Source organism: Desmodus rotundus, chromosome 4 (assembly GCF_022682495.2).
Source record: "Desmodus rotundus isolate HL8 chromosome 4, HLdesRot8A.1, whole genome shotgun sequence".
Classification (NCBI taxonomy): Eukaryota; Metazoa; Chordata; class Mammalia; order Chiroptera; family Phyllostomidae; genus Desmodus; species Desmodus rotundus.
Genome location: NC_071390.1, coordinates 25,011,491 through 25,031,677, shown reverse-complemented (window position 1 = coordinate 25,031,677; position 20,187 = coordinate 25,011,491). Strand labels below are relative to the sequence as shown.

At 34.6% G+C, this 20,187-nt stretch overlaps 1 protein-coding gene across 23 annotated transcripts in view; it reads left to right on the top strand.

Annotated features, from left to right (window-relative positions):
* LCOR (ligand dependent nuclear receptor corepressor) overlaps positions 1–20,187 on the top strand; it is a 124,991-nt gene that overhangs the window by 90,239 nt on the left and 14,565 nt on the right. For 21 of the 23 annotated variants that reach the window (XM_053922240.1, XM_053922239.1, XM_053922231.1 and 18 more), the window contains 2 exons: positions 2,257–2,544; positions 5,333–5,426. In XM_053922240.1, the coding sequence (XP_053778215.1) occupies positions 2,307–2,544; positions 5,333–5,426 (332 nt within the window). In that variant the 5' untranslated portion in view covers positions 2,257–2,306. Of the gene's footprint in view, positions 1–2,256; positions 2,545–5,332; positions 5,427–7,938; positions 17,474–20,187 lie in introns of those variants that run through there. The other 2 variants (XM_071221169.1, XM_053922250.2) reach the window with 1 other exon arrangement.

Here is a 20,187-nt window from a genome sequence, read left to right as displayed (position 1 = left end):
TAAGTGAAGAAATGAAAAGTATTCAAGACACTTCTTTTTAATTGATTTAAGAGAGAGAGAGATTTGTTGTTCCTCTTATTTATGCATTAATTGGTTGATTCTTGTGCCCTGACTGGGGATCAAACCTTCAACTTTGGTATATTGGGATGACACTAGTCAACTGCGCCACCAGGCGACAGCAAGAAGCTTTAAAAGACATAGAAAAAAATGGCAGAAATGTCATCAATTAATAAACATGAATTGTGTTTCATTATTGTTATTCATTTAACAAAAGGCAAAATATGCTACGGCCATTTAAAGCTCAAAGGTAACAATTTGTGGTGTTTATCCCAAAATCTTTGACTCTTACGAATCTCTAATTATATTTATTAATCTAGTTAAACACAGAGACATCTCATAAATTACCTCATTTTGCTTCCTATTTGGAAACTTCTTTATGTATTACATATTCTTCAACTTTTGAGGGGATACACTAATAGATGAAAACTTGAAATTATATATAGTCTTTCATCTGGAGGGGGTTGTATGCTACTTTTAAAAAATGGATCTTAAGTGGAAACCTAAATGAATGTTAATAAGAAAACTCATTCAGTAGAAAGATTTAAAAAGCAATATATGGCTAAAATGTTTATTAAAACATTTAAGGAACCATTGTTAGTGACTATATTAACTTCTGAATCTTAACTAATTATCTACATTTCTATACCCTCTAACATACTCATAGTCTGTATGTATAGAGAGGAAAATTAGGGTGGGAAATACTTCTTCCTAGTAGAACAGAAATGTTATTATGGTAGAACAAACCTTATTAAACTGCAGAGAATTAAATAAATATCCTGACTTTATAATCGTCTTCTGGTATTACTGAATATTGTCCCTCAAAAAAATTGTCTGTTTTTAGGAGTCCACTAAGGTTTTGAGGTGTGGTGTGTTGTATGTGTTTTTTTGTGAAGATAATGAGTTTTTTCTAAATTTATAAATCAACCCAAGTTCCTCACAGCTCCACCTTCTATAGTTAATATTTAAAAGACCAAAGAAACAGGTTTTCTGAGATCTTCTAGGCCTCACAAATGTGGTGGGGAAGTAAAGATCACCGGTGGAATGCTAAGATGAGGGGCACTTTAATCAAGGGTCCACCACTAACCATCTATCTATACAGATTTGGAGAGGCAACTTGCTTTTTTAGATCACATTTCTTTCATTTGTTAAAACTACTTGATGGTAATTGATTTGATTGTTCCATTCATTTCTTAACTAATGTAAATGAATACTTTACAGCAGGTAAGATTAGGTGCTAAATCTACAGTGGTACACAATCTCTGGGGAAGCTCAGACTCCCTGATAATGTGATAAGGTTAAGGATGTGATGTAATATATTTAAACAAAACATTTTCTGTCTTGTTGTACCAAATTTGACCTTCAGGGTCTTTTTCCAGTTCTGAAAATTCTGAGTTAATTTTTATTTTAAAATTAGCGTTAATTACAAATTGGTAACCTAGATGTTTATTTTATTACTTCCCTAGTTTGTTTTTAGTGGTTGGCTGAGTGTATTTAAAGAATTCATGGAAAATAGAGGGTCTTAGGCTTTTGAGCTTTGGCATTTAAAATTCTAGCTCATGGATTCTAAAATTCTGATCCTTCCACAATGAGTATCGAGAAACCTGTTAGGAATGCCTTGACCTCACCCTAGAACTGCTGAATCAGGACCTGGCAGTCTGTTTCTACAGTCCCTCAGAGTGATTCTGATGAACACTACAGTGTGAGAATTATTGCCCTAGCCTATCATGGATCTTAAGTATCTTCTTTTATAATTTTGGTATACCTTCAGTTTTAACAGAAAGTAAAATACGCACTCATGAACTGAGTAATCCATTCTTGAGCAATTTAGGAAGAAATTGCTGAGGAGAAATTTAGGGGACAACTGATCTGTAGGTGGTAAAAAGAGGAGTAATTATTTCATAGAAGTGTTTGGGGATTTCTGTATCAGGTAAGTGGTTCTTGTCCAAAAGATAAGCTATTTGTTACTCCTTTATTTGATTTCATAATCCTGGAGGAATGTTTAGAACTAATTTTATGAAATTTTTATTTTTTTAAATCGGCAGTTCATAAGCTTAGATACGAAAAATATAACTGTGAGGAAATGCTATTTTAAAATATTGCATTTTAAGAAAAAAATGAAGTTTTATGTTTGCTTGAAAGCTGTCTTTTTTTTAGTACATTGTCCCACTTTAAAAATAAATAAATCTTTGTTTACAGACAGTCCCTGGGTCTCCGACCCCAATATTCCCCTAGTGGCCCGTGAGATCATGCAGCGAATGATCCAACAATTTGCTGCTGAATATACCTCAAAAAATAGCTCTACTCAGGACCCCAGCCAGCCCAATAGCACAAAGAACCAAAGCCTGCCGAAAGCATCTCCAGTCACCACCTCTCCCACGGCTGCAACTACTCAGAACCCTGTGCTCAGCAAACTTCTCATGGCTGACCAAGACTCACCTCTGGACCTTACTGTCAGAAAGTCTCAGTCAGAACCTAGCGAACAAGGTATGGTTTGATGTCAAGGTCTCTGTCCAATCCAAATACTTTAATTTGGGGAGAGAAAAATTATTGGCAAGTAGGGCACCAGTAGAAATAACAGGATAAAAACTAATGTGATTCTTAAATTATTGCTGACTATACAGCGATAGAGAAGTTCAGATAAAGTTGCCACCTTGCCCTTCAGTAGTCAGTGGTTATGATTTATGTACTACTTGGGAAAGGTAGGTGGTTTCAGTTGTTACTGATCTTTAAGTCATGGGATATTTATATAAGCATTTTATACTTTTCAAAACCTTGTCATATCTATTGTTTTTAAAAAACCCTATGAAAAGTTAAGTTTTTTTTCCCTTATCCATTAATGTTCTAGGATTAGCACCTATCTGAGAAATAAACATGTCTTATTAGGAAGAAAGACAATTATACTCTGCAAATGAGATGATAAGGCAAAAATATGTATTTGCAGTTTTAAAAGAGAAACTCGGAGTTAGAAATAATGAGAAGACGGTAGACACACTTTAGATTGTTAGATATATACAGTACTTTATAGATACACAAAAGCATGCATTCATACAGGCATTGTATTATGAGCTAACCCACAAGTATTTCCACATAATTTGTTAGTGAAGATCCTAATTAAGTAGTAAGTTAAGAGGTTATCAATTTTGCTTAGCAAATATTTCTTGAGTCTTTGAAAAGTTTACTTTCTTAAATAGATTAAGTATTTCTATTGCTTTGTGACCTCATTTTACCTTTAATTTCACAAAGATGAAGTGAGCACTTCAGCTCTGCCTTAAACAACTAAAATTTTTAAATTGGTGATGCCTGTACTAATGAGATTTTGTCATAGAAATCTCCTAAGAGTATGCAGAAAACTTATGAGATGTCTGAACGTATTAGTGAGAAATACATGTTTATTTTTCAAAGTAAGCAAGTTTAATTCTTATAAAAACCTGGTTTAAAGGCCTGCCTTTTGCTTTTTGTAAGTAATTTGTGAACAGTTTGCACTTAATGGATTGGCTTTAATTAGTTTTCCTTTGCTTTTTTCCTGTTTCCATTTAGTAACAATCAGAATCTCTAAGTTTTAAGATTTCCTAGCACAAGACCTCCTAGTTGTTCTGTCTTCACATTGGTCAGTCTACTTTTGGTTACCGTCTTTTCAAAGCTGTTCTTTTTCTCTTTTATTAAGGATTGTTTTCTTTACCAAATTGGTGGCTTTCATTAAAATATTTTTGCTCAAAATATTACACTAAAAGCTTCAGGTTTACAGTAGGAGAATGACAGATTGTATTTAAAGTATTAATAATGGAGATTAACAAACAAAGGTACCACTTAGTCTAACTTAACGTCTTAGAATTAGTGTTATGCTTAAGAGGTGTGTTGTTTTGACAGTCATGCACGTAGGAATAGAAATTGAACTAGATGATAGGATTGTAGTATGCAATCTTCAAATGAAACAAAAAATTATATTTTTAAAAATTTTCTAAATGAATTTTAGTGTTTTCAATTTATTACAATATTTTTAGCAGTAGACTTAAAATATATTGCCTATTTGATTAGACAGACTTAAGGGTCTTTAAATAATACTGTCATTGGTTGGAAATATTTTATTAATGTATTTGCTTATTAGATGTCTAATAAACAGTTATGTATTTAGAAGTATTGGTGACACTCAAGAGACAACATTTATTCTATATGAGTGTGGGCTTTTTGGGGTTATAAACTCAATCACTTATTTATTTCTAACAGCCTGAAATAGGGAGATACAGTGTCTTCAAGCACAAGTCCTAAGTGGGTTTAATACGAGTGTTAGGACAGTTTTTAACATACCGAGATAGCAAAGGCTCTCTGCTGGTCAACTGAAAATCGTTGGTACATTGACTTTTACCTTGCCCTGTTAGTTTTGGATGGAATGACAGTTTTAAGAGTTGGCCAGACTATGAGTTTCTTTTTTATGCGTGTCTGTGAGGGGAAAAGTCTGTGGGAAAAGAGAGTTGTCTAATTTGATGTTCTAGTAACATGAATTTGGGATTTGGTCTAGCTTCTAAGACATTAAACCTCTAGGGTCCAATCATTATCAAGACTTTTTTTTTTTTATTCTTTCTTAAACTTTGCCCATCAATTGATAATAGCTTACTAACAAAAACAAAAAACCCACACAAAACTTTGCTTTTATAAATATCAGCAAGTGAATTTTGAATCTCTGAAGATTTTCCCCAAAAGATTGATAACAAATATACAGTTTTTTCAGGCGTGTCCAAAGAGTAATTAAGATACATGCACATTATAAACAGTTGACAACTGATTCATCTTACAGGCTTTTCTCATATGGTGTTTATGTATAATTTAACCATATAAACTTGTATTTTAAGATAACGTTTGTATCACTTAAAATTCCCTAAATTTATCTGTTATGTGCTTTTAGTGCTTTGATAATAAGATAAATTTAGAAAATGAGTCTAATAGTTCTGTTGCTGAACCTCACTCATACTGTGTAAACTGCTATTTCTAATATCTCACTGTATCTTAACATCTACAGTGATATGCTTTACCTTTTGCCTTATTAATAAAATATTTAACCCTTGAAGATACTAGATATAACAAGCTTTGCTAAATTTATGTTACTTCAGGAAGAAAAATATCCTGATTCTATTAATGAATTGATTTCATAACTCAAATATATGATTATTGTATCTGCTTAGTTGACTTGGCCTACTGCTTTGTCATTTTTAGCCCATTCAGATGACATTTCCTCCTCATTTTTAATATCCTCAGGTGTGTCTTTGTGTCTCTGCAGACGGTGTACTTGATCTGTCCACTAAGAAAAGCCCATGTGCTGGCAGCACTTCCCTGAGCCATTCTCCAGGCTGCTCCAGTGCTCAAGGGAACGGGTAAGGGAAAATACTTGTAGCCTTCCACAGTGTTGTAGGGGACAGTTTATCAAAGATTGATGCTAATTTCTTTTGTATGTTTTAAAAATTAATCCATGAGGGTAATAGCCTTCTAGGTATACCTTCAAAATTACTTTGAGTCCATCAATCAAGTAAAAGCACAGTCTCTGAAATCTAAAATTGACTGGTGTATTTCACTTGTGTCAGTTTAGTACAAATAGTAAATAATCAGTCATATGGCAAGAATGTCTTTGGGCTTTTTGTTGTTGAGTTTTTGGGAGTGTGAACCCCAACTTAAATAATTCCAGGGTTTAGCTGTATAGGCAGTATTGGATGCTGAAGTTATCGAATTAAAATTGGGCTCCAATATTTAACTTGATATATCTAATGTGGTGTGTGGGTATATGTCGGCTGTTCATTTTTTTCTTGTTGGCTTTGTTTTGTTTGTTGATTTGAACTGCAATTTTAACTCTGTGTGGCAGTTCAGAAAATCTAATTGTGTTTTTGCTTTTTAAGTAGATAAGACTGGTTGTAAATGTTGACAAATAACTCTTATGCTGCCAAGACATTACATGCACAGTTTTGATAACTATTTAGCAGGTGAAAGTGAATTTTCTGGCCATCTAATTTTACAGTGTAAGAATTGTCTAATTCTCCCTCTATGTGTACATGTTAACCATTTAGAGAAAAGCGAGTATTAATAAAGTTATTTAGGTGCCATATTAGGAAGGCATTTCCATAAAACTGTGTTGTGACCAAAAATCAACTTCATCTAGACAATGAAAAATAACCAGTAAGTAAAATTAGTTAATATTTAGGTTTATTTAACTTTTAGATACCAACATGGGGAGTTGTTTAAATGGTAAAGGAATAAGGATATACTAAATGGACTGTTAAACTTAATTACCTTTAATTACCTTCAGATTGAAGGATTTCTTTACTGACTTCTAAAATGCGCCCTTTATTTTCTCTGAAATTCCATTATTTTCCTTTTTCTCTCCTCTTTTATTCAGTCTAAAAATAACATTAATTTAATCCATTTTGCATAGTTTAATCTTTTTCCTTAAGCCCTTCTCTTCACTATAGTTTATACTAGATAGAAGTTATCATGGCCCCAAATCTTTGGGTTCCATTCATATATAAAAAAACTTGAGTTGTGTAATTAAGGACACATGTAGGAGAAGACTAAGTGTGGTTTGCATAAATGAATTCCTTGCCAATCTAAGATTCACTTCAAAGTTGGCCACCAGGTTCATGTATTATCATATGGTGACGTTGCTCTGTTCATCCCTCTGAATGGGAAGAGTTTTTTTCTACATGATATTATTGTCTGCAAGACAGAAGCACGGACAGTACTGCCCATCTTTTAGGTGACTCTTCATCGTTATGCTTATGTTACTTAGAGATAACACCACAGAGTCCCTCTAGGCTTTTGGTGTACATAGCTGGTTTATCATTATTTCTGCAAAGTTCCACTTTTGTGCCTACTTAATGTAATTCTCCCTGGGCATGCTTTACCAGTTGCCAGTTTTATCATTGATAATCTTTATTGTGAAAATAAAAAACTTATGAATTTGTGTAAGTAGTTGACTTTTAAACATTCAAAAGCTGTTCACTTAAAATTTCAAAATTGATGTTTGGTGTTTTAAGTTTTTTATAAGGAAAACTACAAAATTGTTTATATACCTGTGACAATAATTACTTTGACTAGAATTTAAGGAACAAAGTTTTGGGGCAAATAAAATGCAGTTTCCTTAAAGCTTGGATTATTTTAAGTGGAGAATCAATGGTACTCATGTATCTGGAACTAATAGTATTTTTAAATGAAGAAGTGTGGTAAGTTGTAATGCGATGGGTATTTTGATTTGTTTTGGGGGTTTTTTCCCTCTTGGGGGCTGGTAGCCATATTTTTTTTCCAAGCAAATAAGAAATGTTATGTGGAGTTGTTTGATTTTTGATAATGAACATGAACTTGTTTGTGGGGTAAATGAGCACTTACTTATCTGTGGGCTCCACCAATGTAAATGGTTCCAGTTTTAGGGCTGGTTGTCATGAATGTTGGAAATGTTGCATTAAAATAAGTAATTTGGCTTACTCTTTTATTACTGTACTTGTTTAGTGGTAACGTCACATTGGTATCACAATTCTGTGTAGATTTATGGAGACTTGATGATTACTTTGTAATTAATAATTAAGGTGCTATTTTCAGACAGTTGCGCGAAACTTTTTCTCCGAAAATTTGTGAACCCAACCAGAGACCAGCTGACAGGTTTAATTTTTCTTTGCCCAAAAAGCTCCTGGGTTTTTTTTCTTTTTTCCTTTTTTCTTTTTTTGTGAACACGTTTTAAAACTAACTGCTGAGACCATTTTTTTTTAATTTTAGAGAAAAATAAATAAATAACACAAAGTGATGTTACCCAAGCAAGGCCTTCTAATAAAGGAGTGGTCCCCTCACCCACCCCTCCCTACCTGTGCAAGTCCTGCTCACATCAGTTTCCTTCCATCCAATTAGGCGACCTGGGAGACCCAGCCAGTACCGCCCAGACGGACTTCGGAGTGGTGATGGGGTACCTCCAAGAAGCTTACAGGATGGAACCAGGGAAGGTTTTGGACACTCCACATCACTCAAAGTTCCATTGGCTCGATCCCTGCAGATTAGTGAAGAACTACTGAGCAGAAACCAATTGTCCACAGCTGCCAGCCTTGGGCCATCTGGATTACAGAATCATGGACAGCACTTAATATTATCCAGGGAAGCCTCTTGGGCAAAACCACATTATGAATTCAACCTCAGCCGTATGAAGTTCAGGGGAAATGGTGCACTCAGCAACATCAGTGACCTTCCTTTTCTTGCAGAAAACTCTGCCTTTCCAAAAATGGCACTTCAAGCAAAACAAGATGGAAAAAAGGATGTGAGCCATTCATCTCCTGTAGATTTAAAGATACCACAAGTTCGAGGAATGGATCTTTCTTGGGACTCTCGCACTGGTGATCAGTACAGCTATAGCTCTTTGGTAATGGGTTCACAAACGGAGAGCGCGCTTAGTAAAAAACTGAGGGCTATTCTTCCAAAACAAAATAGAAAAAGCATGTTAGATGCTGGACCCGATTCTTGGGGCTCAGATGCTGAGCAGTCTACCTCTGGACAGCCATATCCCACATCGGATCAAGAAGGAGACCCTGGCTCCAAGCAGCCTCGGAAGAAAAGAGGGCGATACAGACAGTACAACAGTGAGATACTGGAGGAAGCAATCTCAGTGGTTATGAGTGGAAAAATGAGTGTTTCCAAAGCTCAGAGTATTTATGGGATTCCCCACAGTACACTGGAGTACAAAGTAAAGGAGAGGCTGGGCACTTTGAAAAACCCTCCAAAGAAAAAGATGAAATTAATGAGGTCGGAGGGGCCAGATGTTTCTGTAAAGATTGAATTAGATCCCCAGGGAGAGGCAGCACAAAGTGCAAATGAATCAAAAAATGAGTAGGAATACTGTAGAGTGCCAATTACTGTACAAACTGGGTGAGCACTACTGCTGTCACTGCTTGCACCTAACTTCATTTGCTGTGACACTTGTTTCTTTGCAGATTTTGCATTGACTTGTGTGTACAGAGCTGAAAGGTGCATTCTGAATGTTGCATATTTAAAATTTTTCATGTGCAGTATGGCTCGGGATATTGTTTGGCCTTTTGCATGTTTCTCTACAAGAGAATTGAGTTACCTCACAGAGAACAGATACATGGAAGTGGACTCCTTGCCTGTAGAGCCTGCATGCTTTTCTTTCTTTCTTTTAAGTTATATTTGCCTTTATTTTAAAAAGTAAAAGAAAAAAGCCCCCTTTTAGAAACCAACTCTGCATATTGGGAGCTTTATCACTGCAAATTGGAAAGCCATCTTATAAAATTACTCACATTTTTTTCTTCTATGATTCAGCTAATTGAAGGATTAAACTAAAGAAAAATCTCTTAGGAGCAATGAATCTTTGAATTTTAAGAAATGTGTTTATTCAATGATAAAAATTATTTGGATCAACTTACATTTTATGATTTTCTTCTCACTGTTAAAATTTACTTACAAATTAGCAATCTATTTAGTGCTCACCCAGAGGGGAAGGAGGTGGAAAATGTGCACACACTACCTTCAGAAATGCTTCGGTTAATTACTTTGTAACACTACCTTTGCTGTAATTTCATTTGGGATTTTCTAAGGGTAGAATTTGGTCTCACCAACAAGTGAGGATATAGCCTTATCTCATGGAGGACGAGCTCCGTTCTTACTCAGGAGCAGTCAGGGTACATTACATAAAACAGTAGAGGATGCCTCATTTTAGCAAACTCAGTTTCTTTGTATTCTTAGATCCTTTTACGGATTTGATCATGTGCTAACTAACGACTGAATGTCGTTGCAGCAACTAGTTTAAAATATTCAAGATCTGTTTATTGGGGAATGGGAGAAATAGGAAAAGAATGTGTATAATTAATTATAATATTGTAAAAGTGGTATCTAGATTTTACAGCCTCAGTAGTCTGGCCAAATATCCACATAAACGAAGGATCCATGTTTGTGGTGAGAGAAAAACACAACTCCAAGGTGACCTAATATGACTTAGGTTGCATTTCAATTCTAATAATAATTTAATCAGAAATCAAGCTCACTGGAGTTTCTTTTTTAACTAATCCAGATACTAGTATAAGGAGGGGGGTGTATTCTTCTTTAGTTTTTATTTAATTCGTTGCTTTAAATCTTTTTTTCTTTTTCTTTTTAGCATCCTACATAACATCTCCTTTGTAACTTTTTCTGGTATTTGCTTGTTTTCATGGTGGTTTAGCACACAGTTCAGGACCTTTCAGATCATGTTTGTACAAGCACTCCTGGAGGAACAGCTAAGCCTTGTTCAAGATGGCTTTAAAATCACACTAAGTTGAGAGCCTTTGTTTTCTACAGTTTTGGTTTTTTTTTTGCAAGAATAATTGGTAAAGCCCATGAAATTTAATTTTGCTTTGTGACCAAATTAAAGTTACTGTTTGTGTAAAACAAAATCATACCACATCCACCCTATATTCTAATCTGCTGAGAAAGGTGGTCAGGCCCTTCTAAATGCTTAACCAAAAATGTTAAAAACTCACTGGAGCTTTTGTAGAAAATGAAGTCAAACCTGGAGCATTAAAATTGAGGCTGAAGATTTCAGGTGGATACTAACAGTTTGAGGAGAAGTAGGTCCAGATATTCCCAAGGCATAAATTCTTGCCTGGAACCATCAGAGCAGTTAACTAGCTTAAGGATAGTTTTCCCTCAGCAGCCTATGTGTTCAAAGGTTAGGCACACCATTGCTGTTGTTAAAATAAATGCACTGCTCATTATTGACATAGCCTGGGCTTGGGTTCCTCTTTAGGTTTGGTTATTGTGTATAGCAGTTTTTAATAGGTGGATGCCTAAGCCTGTTTCCTCTTAGCTTTCTAGTATTCTCAACAGAAAAAGAAGTTTGGGGTCAGAGCAGTATATGACTCTGCAGCATTTTCTAGCCTAGCTGGAAATTGCAGTTAAAATACTCTGAAATAGATGGTTTTCATCTGCAGTTGAAGGAAGTTGTTGAAAGTTTGCTAAAAGCAAAGGGCTAAGCTTATGAAGGAATTCCTCCTTTGTTCCACACTCAATAATTTGTCGTACACAATTAATTGTAGCCATGTGCCTTTTTGCATGATGTTTGGGGTATTCAGTAACCCAAGATTGCTGCAGAAAGGTACTTTGAGCAATTAATTTGTGCTTTTATCCCCTCTCAGAAAGGCATCATAAAAGGCCCATTAAAAAATTTGGCCCTAAAAGTTCAACTTTTGTAGAGTTTTACTGTTCAGAGAGGTTTAATCCTATGTGGTAGTCTATAAAGTGATGTATGAGTTGAGTTATGTAAATTTTGTCATTGTAGTGTACATGGAGTGATCATTTTACTAACATAAATATTTTCTATGTGTGTTTCAGTGGATGACAATCGAGCAGCAGAAGAATGGTGTGCCTACCCTTTAATGCTGCAGTTTAAATAAGAGAACTTGTATTATGTCATTTCAGATTGTAGGCTGAGAGTTGTAAATAGTGAAAATTTGAGTACTTCTATTATTTGTTTTGGTTAGAAAGTGAATTTTAAAAACAAACCAAACTCTAAACTTTCTCAGATTAAAAGTCCTGAGACCTGAAGATTGTAATATTCATGTCTGTGAAGCTTTTAAACATTACACTTGAGATCAGTCATGACTTGATATTCAGGTAAATTTTCTTTTCCAAGAAGCTTTTGAATAAGCGTATTTCCTCCAAAGGTCGGTCGGTCTCTCTCTCTTTTTCTTTTTTGTAGATTATTTTTAAGCACTAATTGCATTACATTGGTAACTGCAATATAAAATAGCCATTATTGTTTTGTGAAGCATGGTTGAAATTAGATAGTGGTCCCTTTTAAATTTCATGAGCCTCTCAAAAAAAAATCTTTAAAAAAAATACGGAAAGCTGCTGAATATTTCAAAAGATATATATTTTACCTTATTGTAGGTTTTGTAAAGTTAGTTTGTAATATTCAGGTGCACTTTTAATGTTAAATTTTGTGTTCAGAGTTCCATTATACCATGTATTTCCTGGAGGTGGCTCATCACATGGCTGGCAGTCAAGTTTTAGTGCCGCAGTGATCCCTTCATATTTGATTTCTCTCTTAATTTGCCACTATTCGGTATTGGCACTTTCAGTGTAGATATTCTAGTTTGGGGGTGTCCTCGTAAATGTGTAACAGATTGGTCTATTCGCATGCTTAATTTCTGCCAATCAGAGTTTTGCATGGCCCTAAACACAGTTGGCCATTTTTATGGTATGGGAAAGTATAGTTCACAGCTGTCTTTGTCACAGAAGCCTCGTCTCCTCGCATTTTCCAGTAGGCAGATGATGACATCACTCAAACTTACGATATTATTCAAACTAATATTAGGAGATAATGTATTTAAGATCAGTTCTTGCATTTTTTATGAGAGAGCATTATTATTACAGAGTAGATAAGCTATCACACTATAAAATTAAAAACACTAATTCTGTGGAAGGATATCTAGTTGGTATTTTTATCATTAGTGTTCTCATTTCTGAGACATATCATCAAACTTGACAGTAAAGTAATATAATATTATAGTACTTTGTTCAGTAGGCTTACAAGTGACTCTGAACTGTTTGTGATGAGCTATATACACTTATTTCTGTTCCCCAGTTACCATGAAGGACAAGGTCTCTTTTTCAGGAAAAATAATTTATATTTGTGTATAATACTTTTTAATATTAAGTTTGTTGTTACTCTGAAGTTTAGATGTTGCTTGATAAACCTTTACTGCAGCAGATCATGAATATGAGTAAGGCTTTGTGTGATAATAGGGGTCCTTATGTGAAGTTAATTACTGTTCAGTTCTGGTGAGCAAGCTTCACCAGTGTGAAGTGTGTATTAGCTTTATTGGTACACTTTTACTTTACAATATTGAAGTGCTTTTAGAACTCTGGTTATCTTATATAAACCATTACCTCAACCAATTGGCATTTTCATTCTCCAACATTTTACCTGAGCTATAAGATGAGCTATATGGGATCAGATAGTAAAACAATAAGGCACAATGAGAAGTTTAGTTCCCAATTTTCTGGAGAGAACTCTAAATTAGACTAAAAATGACTACCTGCAAAGGCCCGTGTCATACGTAACTACCTTCTCTCATTAGGCAGTACATAGCAACCCTGGAGCTGCCAGCGAGCTGTGTTCTCCCCCTGCCCCAAGTAAGCACATGGTGCAAGGCCTGGTTCTAAGCCTATGTGATTCTCTTACATTTCATTGACCCATAATAGTGAAGCTTGGATTCAGTTAGTAATTTTTATAAAACAAATTAATGTCAGAACCTGAAATTACTTTGTTATAACAGATATGTATGACAGTTCATTATTATTTTCTTTAACAGGTATTATCCCTGTAGATTTAATTGTGAAACCATATATTTTTGCTTTTGTAATTATTCTTTAACTGAATTCTGGAGGTGTTTTTCATATGAACAACCCTTTTCTATACATTCAGTTTGCCATCGTTGGTAATGGAATATGACAATAGACTGAACTGCTCCACTTAATCTTTTGTAGGCTACATTGAAAATTATAGGTGAAATTTTGACCTTCATGAAGATATCAAAGATTATTTTCCTTGTTACTATTTCATTATAATTAGGTCTTCATTAATATTACAGTCAGGCCAGTGTTACTAAAAATGTAATGGCTTCAGCCAAACAGTGCATTTAGGAAACTGTTAAAATATATGGAAAAAAATTTTTTTTTAAATATTGTATGAACTTTGAGACGCTACTGAAAAGGAAAGAAATTATAGTTGTGGTACAAGGAATGCAGACCTCCCAAGTCATCTTAGTTTGTTCTCTCCCTCCCACCCTCTCTCCTCCTCCCTCCCTCCCTCTCTCCCTCTCTTTTGGATTCGTTCTGTCCTTGAGACTTGAGTAGGATTTGTGAACATGGTGACTGAAGGGAAAATAGAGAAAATTCTTTGCATATCCTTTGTCTCTTATTCCCAAATAAATTCTCAGTTGCCTTTTAAAGTAGCAGATATTAGCCCTGTAGCTATGTGCCCTCAGTGTTGTGTTATGAAGAAGATTGGGGGAGAGGGGTGGAAAGAAAGTAGGATGGGAAAGTATGTAAACTTGAGAAAAGGCTAAAGATTTTGTCCTATCATACTAAAAATGAGTGACAGGATAGATAATGTGGTAAAGCTGGGCCATCTTCATTTGACAGAAAAATCTTTTTAGATTATTTGAAAATGAGAGTCAAGGCTATTGTTAATTTGACAAAAAAAACATAAGTTCTGCAACTATTTGGGGGATAATTTTAAGGTTTCTAGTTCATTTAGGTCTGTATCAATAAAATCTGAAAAGCAAGCACTTTTAGTTAATCATAGATTTACTGGATATAGCAAATATTATAATTATAATATTTAATCTTTATTGTTTGAGTATGGAAATGAACTCTTTACCCAATCTTGAACTGTTATTGAACAGGCTCAAGATGATCTTTTCAACACTGGAAATGACCCTACACACATACCAAAAAAAATCTAAAGCAGTGAGACATATTTGAAGATCCATACATACCTCTTAGACTTTATACTTGTCTTGGGAAGGAATTTATGAACCTATAACCAGTATTAGTACAGTCTTGGGTTCCTTGTTCTGCATAATTGCACCCTTTCTCAGGTATGTCCTGAAAACATAAATTTTAAAGTAATCTCTTTAGAGATTAGATTCTCAGTGGATAGTGTGTAAGGGGACTGGGGGAGGGGGGCCGGGAGGGGGTTTGACACAGGACACTGACACAGTAGAGCAGGGATTTTTACAGTAACATTCAGTAGCCAATAGAATTTCAATCTAGAATATTTTTCCCCCTCTGAGAGAAACATCATCTGTTAACATCTATGACTTAGTAAATAACCGGTGCTACACTCCTAAACTTTTCTTTCATCCAGGTGGCATTTTTTCCTCCCTGGTGGAAGGGTATATAGTAAACTTTACTGTCTCTAGGAAAGCACTTGTATGAAATGTTTAAAGTACTAGAAAAGGGATATTTAGCACTTTTTCTGTTACAACACTAAAGTCTTAATTTATCTTCAGTCTTAGGTACTGTAAGTTTTATGGTGATTGCTTAAAAATATAAAATATACTACATAATATGGGGTCAAATCACATTTATATAAATTTTGTCTTATTTAAAAAAAGACCATAACATTTTATACCTTGCAAGCAATTACAAGTGATTGCCTCATTTTCCCCATTTCATTAAGCATTTCAGGCTTAAGAATTTGGAGTTTGAGAGGAGGTGAGGGGAAAATTCCCCAAAATGAAAAATTGTGTCAGATCATTTTAGAAAAATAAATCACTAGGAAAATGGGTAGGGATTCTCTCTCCCTTTAAGTCTTCAGGGAATGAGCAGTATTTAGAATCTTTGGCTGAAATTCAAGCCTTTTTACTGTGTAAATTTTTAATATTAATTCACTGACATGCTTTTTACATCAGAGGACTGAAAATGGATCTTAATGTTTTTAATTTGTGGAAGGGTATATTTCTAAAATGGGGGGGATGATTAACTAGGTTAGTATACCAGCATTAGTAAGTTTAACGAATTTTAGTATGTAATAGCAAAGTGTTTGATTAAAGTCTAATCCTATATTGCTAGTCAAAATTAGTTACATTCTGATCTAGGAAAAATAGAGTCATTGGGTATTGCTATGCTGTGCTGTCAGAAGACCAGACTAAGGTAGAAACCTTTATCTGACTCCCATACGTTGCTTGTTCTGATGGGATGTATACTCTACAGCAGCTTACTGCTGCTTTGCGAAGAAGTGTATAAACTATACATTTGGAGTGTTTGCATATAATTCTTTATAGCCTCCACTTTAAAGTGTCAGACATTGGTATTTTATCAGTCCACACTGTTGAATACAACTAATGTTCTTAGGAATCCAACTTGTACACACTGTTTAAAAACCCTCAGGGACAGTTTACACACTATTCTCACTCAATTCAGGTACTTTGATGCTATTCTTAAACCTAACAGTGACTTGTATTTTTCTGTTTTGCTTTTATTTCGACGTGCTGGTAGCACATCCTTGATGAATGTCAACTTAAAAACTCAGTTCAGGTATCCAGGTATAACTCAGCCAAACATTTTAAAGCTGCATATAACTCTCCAGCACACGGTGCCTCACACTCTTATAGTGGCATTCTATATATTCAGTTATTACTACTGAGCAGATAATATGGGGGTTCCTGTTAACAGTGTATTTAAAAAGAGAAAACAAAATGTGCATCAGTGTATAGCCAGCACATGGAACATACACATAGTTAAACTATATATTTTTAAATGCCACTAAATAGCCAGCACAATTAAACAACATTCCTTGCTGCTTCTGAAAAGTATAACAGATGCAGTTCCTCCTTGATGTGGCTCTTGCTTCTTCACCATGCTACTACTAAATTCAAGCACTGGTCCTTGGGTGTCTGACCTCTACATTCTAGTTTATGCAATGTCTTTAGAGAATTCTGTGCACTGGCCACTGTGATGGAACCATTGGGCCAGGGGTGCTCTGAGTTTATTAGTAGTGATTCTGCCAAAGGTGATGTAACATGAGTATGTAAATGTCAAAAACTTAGCAGAGGTCTGGGTCTGCATATTAGCAGACGATTTTGTCAATATACTTTGTAGCATTGAACTCCTCAGTGACAAGTTTATTCTGATGCTAAGTTCTAATTCCAGTGTTTTAGCCCTTTGCATCTTTATTGTTAAAACTTGTCAACTAGAGGTCTTTATGCATAAATATTCCTTTTGTTTTCTGCAGAACTATCTGCGGTTAACAAAATAGATTATTCCTCTGCTTTAATATTTGATATCTTACATCTAAAAGGAATTCTCCATATATAAAACCCATAGCCTTTGAAGATACGGAAAATGGCATCTTTCAGATTTCTAGAAGTTCAAGTGTCATGCAACAAAACAGGAACCCCCTTTACTCTTATGGACCTCATTTCAATATACTGTTTACAGTTTGACGGAATTGTATAATTTAATATTTCTCTTGTACTGTAGTATATATTTATTTACAGATTTTTTTGTACTGTGTGATTTGAACTTTTTGTTCCTTGCTATGATCAATGTTTATGTAGTAGAGCACTTATGATCACAAATTAAGTTTTTTGGTTTGATTGCACTACATTAAATTTTTTAATGCAGTTCTGATTTTTGACTGGACTAAAATAAGCTGTGTCTTAATGTATGTGATGAGTACTTAAAACTTTAATCCATGTGGTCCCCTTTATTTTGCATTGTATGTCAAAGCGCTAGTTCTTTCGTGCATGTGTAAGATTTAATGGTTCCATTGTATTATTTGACCATGACATTTTGGAGAAACATTCCCAGCTGTAATGTTGTGTATGGTAGTTCTCACTGGATGCTAGACTTTTCAAAACCACTATTCTTCTAATAAATTTGTTGTGAAAAACTGTTTTAAAAGTTTGGTATCTACTTCTTAAGATTTTAATGCTTTTTAAAAAATCCTCAAAAGGGGTAAAATTTCAAAGTGTACTATAAATGAGCATGGTAATCAAAGTCAGTAGTTTCTCATGATACATTATTTCTAAATGAAATCTCTTAGAAAACTAGAAGTTGCTGCTTCAAAATTGTGCTTCAGTATTTGGATGTAGTACTGCCTTGTAACTTCTGGCCTTTAGTACTTCGATACTCCCCTGCCTCAATTTTCTTCATTGGCTTATTCACTTAAAGAATATTTTCAGCTAAACCCGAAATGTTGATATTTTCATAATAGCTCTTTGCTGAACCTAATTTTTCATAATTTTTTAGAGGAAAACTTTATGTTGAGATTGCTTGCTAAAAAGAATAACGATTTGCTGATTTTTGTTTGCTCTTTTCTTGAAACATAAGTATGAAAATAACATTGTCAGCTCATGAAGGCTATTATAGTAGCTTTGATTCTTTGGAGGATGCTAGTACTTCCTTTTACTGGGAATAAGGAAAGCACATACAGGGTGGGGCAAAGTGGGTTACAGTTGAGAGTATGGGAAACAGGGTTTATTTTTTATTTTCCATACAAACAACTAAGTCTGTTTTTGCCATACCCTATATGTTGCTCAGCATTTAAATGGTCATTTTAGAACTAGATGTATAAATATGTTTTATATTATAAATTGATTCCTGTTGTAAAGTGGACAGGAGAACAGCTGCATTAAAATGACAAAGATTAGAACTGATAATATATTTAAAGCTGCTTTTTCAAGGTCATAATATACATGCAATTGAAAGTGATTTCTGATCATTTCTAATGATATATATTAAAAAATAATGCTATTGTTAGCAGTCGGTCTATATTATCTTTCAGTTAATTTCTTATTTCTTTGGCTGTCTAGCTGTTTCTGCCTTTTGGTCCGGTGTTTATGAAATTGGAAAATTAGTTATGCCACATAATTATAGAGCATTTTTCTGGAAAAGTAATTGTTATTTCTTAGTAAATTTTAAAGCTATGATGACTTGTTTCTTGTTATTATCTATTCTAAACTGGTGGCCTGATCCGTGTAGAAGGATGACACTGTTGAATAGCATCTCACACATGAATTTATTTTAGTGATCCTATCTTCAAATTGACATCTAGCTCTCAAATTGTTATGATCTTATTTTTAAAAAGGAGCTATTTCTTCTAATCCAGAATTTTCTTCTCTGATTCTCCTAATAACTTGGAATTAATTCAGGAACCCTTGTGTCTTAAAGTGTAGGAATCGGAAATTGCATAAAGGAAATGGAGTGGAAAAAATGGGAAATAGTGTTGCTTTCTGCCATTTTCTGAGTTGTGGAGGCATTTTTCCCCCCATGGACTGAATTTTTCTCAGCACACATTTGTATTCAAATGTAAAAACATACACCCAAGTTATGTGGTGTTAGATTTTGTAGCTGAACTAAGTGAAAAATTCTTTAATAGAAAGTATTTATTTACTGCCATGGCCAGGTGGTTCAGTTGGTTGGAGTGCTGTCCCGTACACCAGAAGGGTTCGGGTTTGATTCTCAGTAAGGGCACATACCTGGGTTGTGGGTTGGATCCTAGTAGGGGGGTGTACAGAAGCAGCCAGTGAGTGTTTCTCTCTCACTTTGTTGTTTCTCCTTCTCCCCCCCATGCTCTCAAATCAATTTGAAAAAGAGTATTTATTAAGTAACATAGTAGATAACCTTGCTTGTACTGAGTGTCCATTTTATCATTATTTGCTTCCAAATGGTAAACATTTTTTAACACAGAATTTTATTGTATTCAATTTATAAGTCGTTGGACTTTGTTGTTTTGTGGGGAAGCGGTAGTGACTATCAAACTTCATTTATAGCTGAAGTAGACAGGCTTGTTTTCAGATATTTGGAAGAGTTCTTAAGACATTTTTTAAAAAAGGTTTATCAGTATATAATTAATAGTCTAAGCCATGATTTTTGTTCGAGTTAATTGGAAAGTAAGCGAAAACATATCAATTCAAAAGTATTAAACCTTCTTTAGTAGATTTATAGATTTAGTAGATGGAGCTTTTTATAGGCACCTAAGAATACTCTACTATGGTTTTCTGACTAGTAGTTTAAAATGTTAATTGTACTCTTCTTGCTACCCTTATTTGATCAGCAATATGGAATGATAAAGGCTTATTTGGTACTTGAAATTTCTTTTAACTTGGTATATGCTAGAAAGATCACTTGGCTACGAGTAGGAGTGTGGGGAGTTGTGCATGCATAGTGTTTAATCATCAGAACTTTAGTTTTCCAGTGAAAGAATTTGGGGGATCTTCTTTAATATGATTTTAGTTAAACTCTTTCATCAAATGGAAGCTCTGCAAATTTCAAACAGATAATTCAGATTCTGTGTAGCACAGTTTAAGGTTTTCATTCCAGTGGCTATTAAATTGACTGGAGACAGTTTGCCTGGAGAACCTGGCACTGTAACTTAAGCTAGAGAGAGATGGATTTAAAAAGTAACCAGCATAGCAGATTCTTATGAGGTGCTAGGAAGTGGTGAGTCTGTGTAGATCAGTTTTTCAAACTGGATCAACCAGTTGTGACCTATTAGTCGGTTGTAAGATCAGTGTAGTGGGTCCTAACCAATATTTGAAAAAGAAAAAAGAATAAGAGTACATAGCATATAAGGGTAAACACTATTGAAAGCTGTGTGTCAGCATA